Source organism: Chlorocebus sabaeus, chromosome 10 (genome assembly GCF_047675955.1).
Source record: "Chlorocebus sabaeus isolate Y175 chromosome 10, mChlSab1.0.hap1, whole genome shotgun sequence".
Lineage (NCBI taxonomy): Eukaryota > Metazoa > Chordata > Mammalia > Primates > Cercopithecidae > Chlorocebus > Chlorocebus sabaeus.
The window spans coordinates 95,759,275-95,775,654 of NC_132913.1; the positions used below are offsets into that span (position 1 = coordinate 95,759,275).

Here is a 16,380-nt window from a genome sequence, read left to right on the forward strand (position 1 = left end):
TGGCTTTGCAGACGCTGCCACCGAGGAAAGTCTTGTGCTACTAGCCATGGTCAACCCTACCGTGTTCTTCGACATTGCCGTCGACGGCGAGCCCTTGGGCCGCGTCTCCTTCGAGCTGTTTGCAGACAAGTTTCCAAAGACAGCAGAAAATTTTCGTGCTCTGAGCACTGGAGAGAAAGGATTTGGTTATAAGGGTTCCTGCTTTCACAGAATTATTCCAGGGTTTATGTGTCAGGGTGGTGACTTCACACGCCATAATGGCACTGGTGGCAAGTCCATCTATGGGGAGAAATTTGAAGATGAGAACTTCATCCTAAAGCATACAGGTCCTGGCATCTTGTCCATGGCAAATGCTGGACCCAACACAAATGGTTCCCAGTTTTTCATCTGCACTGCCAAGACTGAGTGGTTGGATGGCAAGCATGTGGTCTTTGGCAAAGTGAAAGAAGGCATGAATATTGTGGAGGCCATGGAGCGCTTTGGGTCCAGGAATGGCAAGACCAGCAAGAAGATCACCACTGCTGACTGTGGACAACTCGAATAAGTTTGACTTGTGTTTTATCTTAACCACCAGACCATTCCTTCTGTAGCTCAGGAGAGCACCCCTCCACCCCATTTGCTCGCAGTATCCTAGAATCTTTGTGCTCTCGCTGCAGTTCCCTTTGGGTTCCATGTTTTCCTTGTTCTCTTCCATGCCTAGCTGGATTGCAGAGTTAAGTTTATGATTATGAAATAAAAACTAAGTAACCAAAAAAAAAAAAAAATCCTATTTGCAATAGCTACAAAAATATATTAAAATACTTAGAAATAAATACGGGCTGGGCGCGGTGGCTCACGCCTGTAATCCCAGCACTTTGGGAGGCCAAGGTGGGCGAAGCATGAGGTCAGGAGTTTGAGACCAGCCTGGCCAACATGGTGAAACCCTGTCTCTACTAAAAATACAAAATAAATTAGCTGGGCGTAGTGGCAGGCGCTTGCAATCCCAGCTACTCAGGAGGCTGAGGCAGGAGAATCGCTTGAACCTGGAAGGCGGAGGTTGCAGTGAGCCAAGATGGCACCACTGCACTCCAGCCCAGGCGACAAACAGAGTGAGACTCCATCTCAAAAAAAAAAAAAAGAAAGAAAAAGAAAAAAAGAAATAAGTTAACATAAGTAAAAGACCCGCACACTGAAACCTATAAAACATTGATGAAAGAAACTGAAGAAGACAGAAATAAATAAAAAGACATCTCATGTTTATGGGTTGAAAGAATATTGTTAAAATGCCCAAAGTGATTCACAGATTCAATGCAATCCCTATAAAAATTCCAATGACATTTTTCACACAGCTAGAAAAAAAAACCTCTAAAATTCCTATGGAATGACAAAAGAGGATGAATAGCTAAAGAAATCTTGAGCAAAAAGAACAAAGCTAGAAGCATCATACTGCTTGATCTCAAAATATACCACAAAGCTACAGTAATCAGAACAGCATGATACTGGCAGAGAAACAGAAAAACCAACTGAACAGAATAAAGAGTCCATCAGTTAATAAATAGGATTGCTAATTTTTAAAAAAGATTACAAAATAGTAAACAGAATAAAGAGTCCAGAAAAAAAATCTACCCATTTACAGTCAGTTGTTCAATAAGGGACCAAGAATACACAATAGGGAAAGGATATTCTCTTCAATAAGTAGTAATGGGGAAATGGGATATCCATATTTAGGAGAATGAAATTAGAGGCTTATCTCATATCATATGTAATAATCAACTCAAGTAAATTGAAGACTTATGTGTACGACCTGAAACTGTAAAACTACTAGAAAAAAAGGAGGGGGAAAGCTCCATGACATTGGTCTGAGTAGTGATTTTTTAGATATGACCCCAAAAGCACAGGCTACAAAAGCCAAATCGACAAATGAGATTACATAAAACTGAAAACTTTCTACAGAGCAAGGGTTACAATCAACAGATTGAAGAGACAACAGAGAGAACAGGAGCAAATATTTGCCAGCCATACATCTGAAAAAGGGATAATATCCAAAATATATAAGGAACTCAAACAACTCAATAGTAAGAAAACAAATAATCTGATTATAAAATGGGCAAAGGATGTGAATAGACATTTCTCAAAAGAAGACATACAAATGGCCAACAGGTATATGAAAAACATGTTCAACATAATTAATCATCAGACAAATGCAAATTAAAACCATAGTGAGAGATATCACTTAGCACCTATTACAATGGTTATATCAAAAAGACAAAAGATAACAAGATTGGAGAGAAAATAGAGAAAAGGAAACCCCTGCACACTGTTGGTAGGAATATAAATTAGGATAGCCATTATGGAAAACAGTATGGAAGTTGCCAAAAAGTTTAAAAATAAAACTATCATGTGATCCAGTCATCCTACTACAGGGTGTATATACAAGGGAAATAAAATCACTATTTTTTCTTTTATTGAAATTAAAAAAAATCTTTTTATAGAGATGGGGTCTTGCTATGTTGACCAGGCTGGTGTTGAGCTTCTGGCCTCAAGCAGTCCTCCCATCTTGGCCTCCCAAAGTGCTATGATTACAGGTGTGAGCCACTGTGCCCAGCCAAAATCACTATTTTGAAGAGGTATCTGCACTCCCATCTTTATTGCAGCATTATTCACAATAGCCAAGATATGAAATCAACCTAAGTGTCCCTCAATGAACAACTGAATAAAGAAAATGTGGGGCTGGGCACAGTGGCTCGCGCCTATAATCCCAGCACTTTGGGAGGCTGAGGCAGGTGGATCACGAGGTCAGGAGTTCAAGACCAGCCTGGCCAAGATGGTGAAACCCCGACTCTACTAAAAATACAAAAATTAACCGGGTGTGGTGGCAGGCACCTGTAATCCCAGCTACTCGGGAGGCTGAGGCAGGAGAATCAGGGTGGGGGATGGAGGGCGGAGATTGCAGTGAGCCCAGATTGTGCCACTGCACTCCAGCCTTGGTGACAGACTCCATGTCAAAAAACATAATAACAAAATAAAATGTGGTGTATATATATATACTGTGGAACATTATTCAGCCTTAAAAATAAGGAAATTCTGTCTTTTGTGATAACATGGATGAACCTGGGGACATGATGTTAAGTGAAATAAGCCAGGCACAGAAATATACCACAAGATCTCATATATGTGGAATGTAAAAATGTTGAACTCATAGAAGCAGTGGGTAGAATCATGGTTGCCAGGGGTAAGGGGTGGTGGAGAGAGAAAAAGAACAAAAAGTAAGATGTGCTCAAAAAGTAATGGAGGCATGTCAAATGGACTCAGGAGTCTGCTGGAAGGGGCTCACACTGGCCAAGGCAGGGACATCTGGAGCATAGAAATGAATGGTGGCAGTAATGAGCTATAACATGTTGGAAAAAAGAGTCCAAAGTCATACTAACCAATATAAAGAAAGAAAGAAAACGATGGAAAGCTATTAGTTGCAGTAAAATTCTACTAATACATATAGAGGAATAGAAGTATAATATCATCAAACAATAATTGATTCAGCAAGAATCCTAAATCTGTGCTTGAATGAAAGTTTTTGAGGAGGATATATACACAAATAATCTCTCTACAGATAAAATTCCTCTGGAATTAATTTTGGATGTCTAGTGTGAAGTGAGAATCTAAAATGATTTTTTTTTCCCAAAAACAGTAGCCCAGTTTTCAATCTCTTTTCCACAGAAATTGAACTGTAAGCAGTTTAACACAGATATTAGATGGTAAGCTTCTTGAGGACATGGACTGTGTAATGTTCACATATATTTTTATTTTTTAGGCTAGTCAAGTGAAGCAGTGGGATATGTTCATAATTTTATCCTTAGTGCAGTGTGCTTATATAACTAACACATTGCAGATTAAATTAGGGACTAAAAAATATTTGTGGAGTGCACTTTTTTTCTTTTTTTTAAACCATAGATGGAGTTTCTACATACACTACAGTCTTCGTGGCTGGGCGATTTATTCCTTTCATATGATCTCTGTACCTATTTTATACTTCATGTAGGTTTATGAAATATTAACATATGGTGGTAATTACGAGGGCCTTTTTTGCTTATCTTAATTGTAGAGACTTGAGCATCTTTATGGGCTGAGGAGGAAGAGTCATTGGAAAAGGGGACGTTGCAGATATGGTGCAAGCTGGCAGACAGGAGAGGGTGAATTGGGGGCCAAAAGGATTGAGCTGGGGGAAGAGGCCCCTTCCTCAGGGAGATGAGGGAGAAAGGCAGACGAGGGCAGGGGTGGATGTAGGTAAATGTCGTGGTGGGGGGGGGGAATTAGGTTTGTTAAGGGTCATGCTCAGATAACTTGGGATATTTCACTTGGGTATAAAATAAGATTCTCTGCTGAGAATGATAGTCAAGGTAATGTGGGGGTCGTGGTGGTGGTCTGGCGCAGCAGTAATGAGGTATGGGAGAAGCTGACTACAGACTCCTCAGAAAGATTGCCGAAGGGCCCAGCTGAGGATGGTGACTGGGATTTGCACTGGAATCAACCTGCAGGTTTCGATGGTACTTTCCAACTCAAGGAAAACTGGGTTGGGATTTGACAAAACTCTTGAGGAAAACGACTTACAGAATTTAAAGCTGTACTTCCTTTTAGGTTTCGTCTCCTTTCCATCCTCCCCTACCAAGCCCCACAACTGCGGCGGGCATGTTTTCTGCAGTTAACCGCACTGCGCTCTTAGCAGGACAGAAATAACGAATAACGCTAGCCAAGCTGAGCAAGATAGGGCTTAGTAACTTTATTTGCATCAGTATTTGCAACACAAGACCTAAATGAGAAAGTTAACTATAAAGCCAACATCATTTACTCCGGGTCAGGGAACTGTGCCATTCGCTTTAAGTGCATTTACTTAATTTCAATAAAGTATTAAGAAGTGAGTCCTTTTATTAATCCGACTTTACACACCTGAGGTCTAAGGCCTAAATAAATGAGCAATTTGTGTAAGATCATATGGCTGGTTATTGGCGGAGTCATGCAAGTCTGGAAATAGAGTCCTCGCTAACTCCGGTTCAGTGCTACATGAGTGAACTGTCTACAATAACGCAATAACATTGAGTGCCCACAGTATCGAACACATACGGTAATCGCAGTCCAGCCAGCACCCGAGCAGAGCACCAAGCACCCATTCGGTGACCCCGCACGCGTGACGCTCACGAGCGCACTCCCCCTGACTTCTTCCAGGAAGGCTGAAGCGGCCTAACCTCGGCCAAAAGATCAGGACGACTCGATCAGGGCTGGACTCCTTCTGCCTGAGCATCTGATCCGAGCGTCGGGCGGGCTGGGAGGAGCAGGCCCCCGGGAAAGATTGCGGATTGGGGGACAGGAAAACAGAGGGCGGAGCCTTGGGGGGGAAGCGAGAAGCCGCAGCAACCATGTAAGCAGCTTCGCTTCTTGCCGTAACCGTCCGCGGCCTGAGGTGCCCACTGCCGGGCTCTGGGGCCGACTTCCGGGGCTGAACCGGTGAAGCGGTGGCTGGGGCAGGGGGCAAACGGCGCGGCCGGGGCGGGAGGCGCAGGTAAGGGAGGGGGCCTGGAGCTTAGCCCGCTCGGGCTGAGCATGGGAAGGAGGCCGGTATGGGGAGCTTCTGGGCCAGAACTGAGGTGAAGGTGAGAACCGGCGTTCCACAGCTAGGGGCTAAGGCCTGGCTGCTGCTGAGCAAGGAAGGGCAGAGAACCTGGCTTTAGAATGAGCTCGTCCTCCCGTTTACCCGTCTGGCGAGTGGGGACGGAAGCCGGGTGGGCCCCTTGAAATTTCCTTGGAAACATTTGAAGTTCCTTTGCCTCTTTCTCGACCCTTACGCCTGAACTTATTTAGGAGGGGAAGAGTCCAGTTGCTTTTCCCTCTGAGTGCGTGAGTTCTCAGTTTGTTAGAGGCGCATCCGTAGGCTGGAAAAGAAAGTTCATGAGCTGCAGAAACGATACCAACCGTGGGGTTCAAATGTGTGTTTGTCTTAAATGCTTGCCTTTGCTATTTGAGACGATTCCATTTCAACTTAGGTTTCGAAGTCTCTTGAGGAGGCTTATTCCCAATTAGCGTTTACCCTTTGCTTAGAATGTTCCCAACAAAAGGATGAGAATGGAATGTGTTGGAAACTTTTAGGACTTAGGGGTTTTCTGCCCAATCAGAAGTTATTCCTGAGACAGTCAAGAAATAAGTGATAGAATTTTGTATAAAGCAAGTTATTCGTGTGTATGTGATGTGTATATATCATTCATTAGTATTGACGCAGTGCATCCTGTGTTCAAAAATATGTCTCGTGTTGACAATAGAGGTAGTCGCTTGGTACGGTGTACTTATTTCTGATTTATTTGAGTCCTTTTTTTTTTGGCACTCCAAAACTCCCACTCTGTCAGTATTCTTACAAAAAATGTTCTTTCTTTCTTTTGCGTTTGTGACAAAGATTGTGTAGGTTAAATCTCTTCTGTGGAGCAAGACTAATTTCCTATGTTCTCCCTTTTTCTGCTTTCTGGATCGTGCTCTGGTTTTCCTTTAGGCGTGTTGGTCAAAAATGTAACAAGAAATCTTTGTTGGTAGAAGCTAACATTTCCAATATTAAACTTTCCTAAATTATTAAATTTCCAGTTTTTTTTTTTTGGACAGTCTCGCTGTGTCCCCCAGGTTGGAGTGCAGTGGCGCGATCTTGGCCGACTGCAACCTCTGCCTTCCGGGGATCAAGCGACTCTTCTGCCTCAGCCTCCTGAGTAGCTAGATTACAGGCGCGCGACACTACACTCGGCTAATTTTTGTATTTTTGGTAGAGACGGGATTTCACCGTGTTAGCTAAGCTGGTTTCGAATTCCTGACCTCAGGCGATTCATCCGCCTCAGCCTCCCAAGGTGCTGGGATTATAGGCGTGAGCCACCGGGCCCGGGGTCTCCCTCCCTCGCCCAGGCTGGAGTGAAGTGGCGCCATCTCGGTTTACTGCAATCTCTGCCTCCCAGGCTCAAGGGATTCTCCTGCCTCGGCCTCCCAAAGTGCGGGGATCACAGGTGTGAGCCACCACGTCCGGCCTTTACTGAGTGGCTTCTCATAGTTTGTAGGAGGTCTGCATATATTAGTAGCCTTAATTAGAAAGAGTAAAATATTGATGATGTATCAGAAGGCTTTGGGTAGGTAGGTTAATAGGACTGATTACCTCTCAGGAAAGAGTCCTAATTTATATTTTAAAGCGTTGTTAAGCTGCTAAAGAGTGAGAGTTGTAAGATAATTTTTTCAGGGCCCTAGTGTCATTATGTAATTATTAGGGTTAACTACATGATTGGGTTTATATTTCAGCAACTACACTTGCTAAGTGTTTTAATGGGAATTTTTATCTTCTTATTTCCAAAGCCAAGTATAATTTTTGTGTAGATAACCTTTAGAAGTAGTTCTGAGACTCTTTAGGTAGAATGCCATCTCTGCTTCTGATGTTACTTGTGTTAAAGCAGAATGTAGACTGTTTTCCGGGGGTGGTGGTTACGGCCATCACATTATTGTTTCTCTCCAGTGCTGTTTTTTTTGTTTTCTAAATAAAATAGAGATGAAGTCTTGCTATGTTGACGAGGCTGGTCTGGAACTCCTGGCCTCAAGCGATCCTCCCATCTCAGCCTCCCAAAGTGCTGGGATAACAGGTATGAGGCCACAGTGCCTGGCCTCTTTTTTTTTTTTTTTTTTTTAAATAAAGAACCACAAACTTTTTTTTGAGTGTATAGTTGATCAGTCATCAGCTTACTGCCCAACACTTTTTGCTGAATTGTCATGACACTTCAGAAGGATTGTTGATTATTCTTCTCAATGGAAGATATTAGAAACTTTCCTTCCCCTTCTTCTTCCTTTTCTCCTTCCTCTTTCCTTCCCCTTCCTCTTCCTCTTTTTCTTTTCCCTCCCCCGCAAATAAACATGTATTGCCAAATTCTGTTTAAGTCAGTGGTTTCCTTTCTGCCTTAATTTATTAATTAAATTATTGATCAGACAGAGCCTTAAGTAGAGAATGCGGATAGGTTAAAAGGAAAGTGAAGAGCTACAAAAGTAATTTTGATGTAATACTTACTTTTGGGGTGAGACTTGGGGTATAGGGACAGTTCTACTACTGTCTGACCCCCAAGAAAGTTGTTTTAGGTTCAGTGAACCTTGGTTGCCTCAAAGGTAAAATGTAATAAAGCCAGCTGTGTGTGCCTTCCAGGATTATAAGAAGAAAATGAGATGGTAGATATAATTTTGAATGTGAAAAGCATTTTACCATGACTGTAATGTCGTCTTTGTAAAGTGGAGACTAGATTATGAACTATAGTATATATATTGTTTTCTCCAAGGGAAGAACCTTGTCTTTATTTTGAACAATAGGTAGCCTCCTGGTGGTTGGAACATGCTTCTGCCTGCGGGGGCCCAGTGTCTGGGCCCCAGGGATCTACAGAGCTCAGTACGCTTACCATGTGTTTCAGGAAGGCCTTGTAGTGTTTCAGGAAGGCCTCCTTGTTGATGCTGTCCTCATGTCCTGCCAGAACAGTCTCCATCTTCTCCTCAGCCATCTTCTCTCCCAGGGTGATGAGGACTTGTCTGAGCTCTGCTCCTGTGACTTTGCTATTCCCCTCCTTGTCAAACACATGAAGCCCCTCCAAGTAGTCCTCATATGTGCCTTGGTTCCGGTTCTTGGCTGTCACCTGGAGCATGGGCAGGAAAGTCTCCAAGTCCACATGCTGGGACTTCAGCTCATCACTCTTGGGGTTCTCAAGGAACTTGAGCACCTTGGCATTGGTGGGGTTCTGACCCAGGGCCCACATCATGTCCCCAAACTGGCTGTACAGGATCTTGCCAGCCCCTACTCAGTTAAACAGCTTGAAGGCCGCCTTGAACTCCTCCAGGTGGTCCTTGTTAAACTTGATCATCATTTTGGAGAGATCGACTGGGGGCTCCTGGATTTTCTCAGGGTCCTGGGGATGGGATAGCTGGCTCAGCTTTGGTCTTGGCTGGAGGGGCTTATGCTGCTGCTGGCTTGGCAGCTGCTTTGGAGATGGAGAGCCCTGCTGGTTCCTCCCCAGAATATCCTTGGGAGGCATGATGTCTGCTGGCCAAACCACAGTGTGTGGATGGGGGTACCCGTCTCCTATGGGGTCCATGTCTGGGCCAGACTACAGTATTTTTTTTTTTTTTTTTTTGTAGACGGAGTGTTGCTCTTGTTGCCCAGGCTGGAGTGCAGTGGTATGATCTTGGCTCGCTGCAACCTCCGACTCCTGGGTTCAAGTGATTCTTCTGCCTCAGCCTCCTGAGTAACTGTGATTACAGGCACCTGCCACCATGTCCAGCTAATTTTTGTATTTTTGGTAGAGATGGGGTTTTACCATGTTGCCCAGGCTGGTTTCGAACTCCTGACTTCAGGTGATCCGCCCACGTCGGTCTCCCAAAGTGCTGGGATTATAGGTGTGAGCCACCGTGCCCAGCCCAGTCTACAGTATGTTAATGATTTGAGTCATCCGTGGTTCTTCTCTTTGAAATATGAATCAATATGGCAGAAAATAGTACTTTTCTGTAACTTTCATCTGGTGATGTGGTTAGCTTTATTGCTTTGGTTGAAATACGGTTTCTTGGTTATTTAGAAAAAAAGCCCTTTAAGAAGATCTTCTTCTTAATGTCTCTATGAATTGAAGCTTAAAGGGAGGAAAAACCACAGGTTCATGTGTTTAGGAGCAAAGATAGTGGGGAACAACTTGTTGATTTGAATGAAGTGTAGCTTGAGGTAATTGTTAAAGTTTTGTAGAAATGTCATTAAAGGATAACTTTCATGTCCTTGTTTTAGAAATATAATGATTTTTATATTATTTTTTAAAATGTAAAAGTTGAGACCAGGCATGGTGGCTCATGCCTGTAATCCCAGCACTTTGGGAGGCTGAGGCAGGTGGATCACCTGAGATCAGGAGTTCAAGACCAGCCTGGCCAACATGGTGAAACCCCTTCCCTACTGAAAATACAAAAAATTAGCTGGACGTGGTGATGCGCGCCTGTAGTCCCAGCTATTCAGGAGGCTCAGGTGAGAGGATCACTTGAACCTGGGAGGCGGAGCTTGCAGTGAGCCAAGATCACACTACTGTACTCTAGCCGAGGCGACAGAGCAAGACTGCATCTCAAAAAAAAAAAAAAGTTGAGGCCGGGAGGTGGCTCAAGCCTGTAATCCCAGCACTTTGGGAGGCCGAGATAGGCGGATCACGAGGTGAGGAGATCGAGACCATCCTGGCTAACACGATGAAACCCCGTCTGTACTAAAAAATACAAAAAAAACTAGCCGGGCGAGGTGGCGGGCGCCTGTAGTCCCAGCTACTCGGGAGGCTGAGGCAGGAGAATGGTATAAACCTGGGAGGCGGAGCTTGCAGTGAGCTGAGATCCGGCCACTGCACTCCAGCCTGGGCGACAGAGCGAGACTCTGTCTCAAAAAAAAAAAAAAGTTGAAATAAGTAAAATAAGACTGAAGAATTTATATGTGTGTTGTATAACTAGCTTCCCCCCATAACGTTAAAAAGCTGTTGTTATCCCTTCTTCCGAAACATGTTAAAATGAAAGAGATAGAAATGATGTGAAAATGCTTATTTTTCTTTCTGCCTGCTCACATTAATGCTTTACCTCCAAATTTTTATTAATTTAAATATTTTCTGTAATTTGAATAGTAATGTTTAAAATTGAGTTGGCTATCAGATCATAGTTTTAGATGATTGAGGCTCTTATGATTTAGACAGCAGTGTTTTCAGTCCTTTGGAATATATGAAACTAGATTTATTTACTGTTTGTTTTCATAGATGTGAATTTTCACAGAATAGGATTTTCTAGATATTGGGATGCTGTTTGGAATCAACTTTTGAGCTTCCTGAGGAACTTAGATCTTTTGCTTGTTTCTTTTGTTTTTCAGACTCATGAAATGGCCACAGATGATAAGACGTCCCCAACACTGGACTCTGCTAATGATTTGCCTCGATCTCCTACTAGTCCTTCTCATCTCACACACTTTAAACCTTTGACTCCTGATCAAGATGAGCCCCCTTTTAAATCAGCTTATAGTTCTTTTGTAAATCTCTTTCGTTTTAACAAAGGTAAGACATATTAAATATGAGAGGTTTGATTCAGGTTTGATTCTTTGAAATACTCCTTTGTCTCCATTAGCTCACCATGATCGTATAGTGGTCAGTAGTCTGTTCGGCTTTAATGTTGGGTCTGTAAGAAAGTGAAATATTAACAAGCTGATAGCTTTAATCGTAGGTCACCAGGTTTTACTGCTGAAGAGAAAGCTAGAATTTTCACTGTAATATCATTAATTATTGGTAACTAAAGGTCTGGATTAAAAACTACATGTTAGGCTGGGTGTGGTGGCTCACACCTGTAATCCCAGCACTTTGGGAGGCTGAGGTGGACAGATCACGAGGTCAGGAGATCGAGACCATCCTGGCTAACATGGTGAAACCCCGTCTCTACTAAAAATACAAAAAAATTAGCCCAGGCATGGTGGCGGGCGCCTGTAGTCCCAGCTACTCGGGAGCCTGAGGCAGGAGAATGGCGTGAACCCGGGAGGCGGAGCTTGCAGTGAGCTGAGATCGCGCCACTGCACTCCAGCCTGGGAGACAGAGCGAGACTCCGTTTCAAGAAAAAATAATAAAATAAAAAACTAAATGTTAAAGGGGGTTTCTTTTAATAGAGAAAGTAGTTGTCTCTTTTTGTTGTTCTTGTTTTCTCTCTCTCTTTTTTTTTTTTTTTGAGACAGATTCTCACTCTGTTGCCCAGGTTGGAGTGCAGTGGTGCCATCTCGGCTCACTGCGAGCTCCGCCTCCCAGGTTCACGCCATTCTCCTGCCTCAGCCTCCCTAGTAGCTGGGACTACAGGCGCCTGCCAACACGCCTGGCTAATTTTTTGTATTTTTAGTAGAGACAGGGTTTCACCATGTTAGCCAGGATGGTCTCGATCTCCTGACATCGTGATCCGCCCGCCTCGGCCTCCCAAAGTGTTGGGATTACAGGCGTGAGCCACCGCACCTGGCCCTTTTTTTGTTAATATACTTCAAATTAGTTCATAGAATGGACTTTGTTCTTTTGGGGGTTAATAGCTAAAATACTTAAAGCAATGAAACTAAAAGGAACAGTATGCGGGAGGAAAGGTTTATACTTTTCAAAAACTGGAAGCTGTCATTAGGATTCTTGTTGACTTAAAACTGTTAGACTAAGGTGTACATGTAATGACATCAAATGAAAAGATACTTTTAAAATGAGCTCTTTTTAAGTAATATGTCTTTTACTTGGAACAAGAATTAAAAAAAGCATGGCCTATGTCTTTTGTCTTTCGTTTGTCTGTATTACTTGAAGTATGTTAGAAAGTAATTCTTGTTGTAAAGCATTTGGAGAGGTTAATAGTATTAATTAGCTCAGTAGAACCTTTAATAATATTAACTGGATTTTATTTATGATCATGTTTAAAGTGCTATGAAAACCCTTTAGTACATTTTTAAGACAATATTTAAAAAAATAAAGTATTTTTTAGAAGAGTTTTAGATTTATAGAAAAATTGGGAAGATAGACTTTCCATATACTCCCATACCCAGTTTTCCTTATATAAACATTTTACATTAGTCTGGTACATTTGTTACAATTAATGAACTATTATTGATAGATTATTAACTAAATTACATATTTTATTAGATTTCTTGAGTTTTTACCACTTGTTCTTTTTGTGTTCCAGGATCCCGTTTATCATACCACGTTACACTGAGTTGTCATAAGGCAATAAAATTTTTATTTATTTAGCAAATGTTTATTGGGTACCTCCTTTGTGCTGGAAACTGTTTTAATAGTGTAAGGGATCTGTCACATAAACAGACCCCAAAAATCCCTGCCTTCATATGAAGCTTATATTTTGTTTCCTTTAATATGCATAAGAAATTTCTATTGAAAAGTGAAACAAATAGAAGATCATATATACCAAGGATGTGATTATTGGCCTGTAATTTTACCCCCTTCTTTGAACTTTCTTTTTTTAAAATCTAGGCTGGGCACAGTAGCCTTTGCCTGTAATTTCAGCACTTTGGGATGCTGAGGTGGGAGGATTGCTTGAGGCCAGGAGTTCAATACCAGTCTAGGCAACATGGGGAGACCTGCCTGTATTTAAAATTAAATAAATGAAAAAGAAAAAAAATTTTTAGTTATGCATATAGTACATGTATACATTGTTGCCTGAAAATTTCATCTACTTCCTTCTCTTTGCTGAACTCTCAGTCTTAGTTTTTTAAGTAATGCCAATTGTTCCCTTGCTACAGAGAGAGCAGAAGGAGGCCAGGGAGAACAGCAGCCTTTGAGTGGAAGTTGGACCAGCCCTCAGCTCCCTTCAAGGACACAGTCTGTTAGGTCACCCACACCTTATAAAAAACAGCTTAATGAGGAACTCCAGCGGCGCTCTTCAGCATTAGGTAAAACAGTGTTCTTATTTCATTCCCTTCTATATGCTAGATTTTTCCACAGTCATTGTGTTTCCTAGGTTGTTTATAGCAGGACTTAACTTTCCTGCTATTTGGAGTAGTCAGGTACTATTTGGAATAGTCAGGTATCGTTCAGAATAAATAAAACTGTTATCTAGGTAGTGAAAGAATTTATTGGCACCTGAAAAAATTCTTAAACATCTCATTAAACTTTAATTTAGGCAAGGCACAGATCTCTTGACTATTTTTTGATTATTTACTTGCTTGGGTTTCAGCAGAGAACAGTTTGCAACATCCCCAGGAGAACACAGGTTAGTTTCCACTTCGTGAATGAATTTTCCATATGTTCTTGGGATGCTAGTGAAATGTGATATGCATGCCTCTGGCTGCAGAACTCTGTCAACTCCATTAGTGGGCTGCCACTTGCTCTTGGCCTTCTGTCCTTGTTGGGGTGCAAACTGTCAGTGTGGCTGAATAAGCTGAGCTCCTCTCATCTGTGTGTTTTCCATTCTGGTCTACTACACAGTCATCTCCTTCATTTTCATGCTCTTCTGATGAGTATGGGGTGGGGACTGGTGTCAGAATTGAGAGATTAGAGAAAGAGAGGTGGTTTATGTTTTATTTCTGTCAGATTTTTCAACTTGGTGGAGTGGTTTGCCCAAGTCAAGGTGACAAAAGAAAGGAAGTGGGAGTTGGCATGGTAGAGAAGAAGGGATGCAGCATTGGGAATTAGATGCCCCTGAACACCAGATCCCATCTGGTCTGGCTGGTCTTCCCCCAGGTAATGGTGGTTGGCAGAAGGATAGTTTATTGTGAGTTCAGACTTGGTCAGCCAGAGCAAAGATAAACTAAGCAAAAGAAGAGTTTCTACCCAAGGACTGGCACAGAGCTGGCTGCATCACCTGCACAGGTTTTCTAGGGCAGTGAGCCTCAGCCAGGGTTACATCAGCCATTTGGAGGGAAGAATCAGAAGATGGAGAGTGGGAGAGGGAGAAAGGAGCTCTCTTTTTGTTCCACATAATCTCTATTTTAACTTTTAGCCTCAGTAAACTCTCCTTAGCTCTTGAGTCTGACCCACAACAACACTCTTTTTGTTGAGGGAGGTCTTTTGACTCAATCCCGTGCTGAATTGAGTGTAGGATTTGTTTTACCTAAAATCAAGTTAGACTAGAAAGTAATCTTTTAGGAGTTACAAATTGGCAGCCTGCCAAACCTTGCCATTGGTGTTATGATCAACTTGAACTTTAATATCTCCAGGTGGAGCCTTTAATGTCTAGTTTCTTTATTGTTCTTTCTCAAGTCTACTTGATTATTTGATTCTATCTTGAAGACATTTGAGCTTCAGAAGTCTGGTGTTGTTTGGCCAGCCACGTTCTTTTCTCTATTAAAAGGGCTGCAATTCTACAATTTGCTAGCTTTCCGACCTTAGGAAAGTTATTTAATTTTCTAATGTTCATTTTGCAAGAGAAGCAGCTAAGGCTATTTGCCTAAGGGCATAAAGCTAGACCAGATTTTCTCTCTGGGTCTCTTTCATCTTCAGCCAACATCTGTGATTCTCTTGGTTCCAAGAAGGGTCTCATTCATCCTTTTTCAGTGGATGATGCTATTAATACTTTCTTACATTCCTAATTGGCTAAATGCAAGGGACTTAACAAGTTGTTGCCTGCTGCTTAGGAGCACAGCCATTATGTTTCCAGTAGCTTCATCTGTCTCCTTTTTCGACTTGTATATCATGGAGAGTTGCTTTTTGTTTTGAGACTCAAGTTTAGTTATTCTAATACAGTAGCAACACATCTGAGATATGTGCTAAAACTAAGATATAACTTTATAGAAAGATAGAAGTTTCCAGAGTTTTCTAAAATAGGTACAATTTTGATAGTTACTTCAGTGATTACATAATCTTGGGAAATGCTTTGTAAACTTTAGATCCCAACCTCTCATTTCTTTGTAATTCTTTTTTTCCCCACCCAGCCAAAACAACACCTATCTAGCAAATGGTGAATCTGAGGAAGATTCAGAGTGGGGTATTTTCCAGCTTACTTTGCCATAGGTTATCAGGTTGATGGGTTTAAGCTAATAGAATGTTCATCCTTTTTGTCAAACTATCTTCGCTTCATCTTTAGGTTTTGTAACTGCTAGAAATAGGCAGAAACTTCAATTGTAACTTTGGTCTACATTAAGGAAATAATAGGTGACAGCTTTGGTGGGCATATCCTATTTTGGCTATGAGGCTGGAATTTGGGCTTATTAGTGATAGATTTGGTTCAGTATTGCTATGTCAGGTATAAATGATTCTTTGCAATTTGGAGCTGCAGGGTTGGGGAAGTGACAGGGAGGGATAAGATTGGAGTTTTAGCAATTTTCTGGCAGTTTTAATATGCTTGGACATAGGTCAAGTTTTACCATGGCAAAATTTACCATCCTGGATGTTGTGAAGTCTGTCAGAATCTTTGAAGGCTGAGCTATTAAACTTGTTTCTGACCATCTTCTGCATGAGACTTTGGATGTATGGTCTGCAGACAGAACTGAACTGTTTGATCCTACTGCTTACCTGTTTGACTTTAGAGAACAAGCTCAGTTAACCCTCCCTGATTGCTTTTTCTTCTGCTAAATTTCTAGCAAGCATTTATTATAGGTTGGACCAAAGGGCTTAAGAAGTCATTAATGAATTTTGGACCATTTAAGTGATGTTCCCATTTCAGTCCTGAAAACCATCAATGGTCTTAGACATTGCTTGTCTTAGGCAGCCTTTACTTGTTTGTAAAAGAGCATTTTACGTGAGAAGAAATACTTCCAGTAGCCTCTTACCCTTGTAAAGACTTGTTTTAACTCTCAATTCATATAACTGAATGGGAGAACATAATTATATGCTAACCATAAGAGGCAGTTTCCATCACATATATACCTTGTTGTATATAGATACTAGGGACTGTTAACAAGGTTGC

General features: G+C 41.9%; 1 protein-coding gene and 2 pseudogenes across 14 annotated transcripts in view; 2 read left to right on the top strand and 1 right to left on the bottom strand.

Moving 5' to 3' along the window:
- On the top strand, positions 1 to 762 carry LOC119625300 (peptidyl-prolyl cis-trans isomerase A pseudogene; annotated as a pseudogene).
- Positions 763 to 5,284: 4,522 nt separating this feature from the next.
- The window catches only part of PIKFYVE (phosphoinositide kinase, FYVE-type zinc finger containing), a 92,974-nt gene continuing 81,878 nt past the window's right edge, over positions 5,285 to 16,380 (top strand). For 8 of the 14 annotated variants that reach the window (XM_007966049.3, XM_007966056.3, XM_007966057.3 and 5 more), the window contains exons 1-4: positions 5,397 to 5,530; positions 10,889 to 11,069; positions 13,277 to 13,426; positions 13,711 to 13,746. In XM_007966049.3, coding sequence (XP_007964240.3) covers positions 10,898 to 11,069; positions 13,277 to 13,426; positions 13,711 to 13,746 — 358 coding nt within the window. In that variant the 5' untranslated portion in view covers positions 5,397 to 5,530; positions 10,889 to 10,897. Of the gene's footprint in view, positions 5,531 to 10,888; positions 11,070 to 13,276; positions 13,427 to 13,710; positions 13,747 to 16,380 lie in introns of all 14 variants that reach the window. The other 6 variants (XM_007966051.3, XM_007966058.3, XM_073020004.1 and 3 more) reach the window with 4 other exon arrangements.
- On the bottom strand, positions 7,711 to 9,270 carry LOC103218318 (myosin light chain 6B pseudogene; annotated as a pseudogene).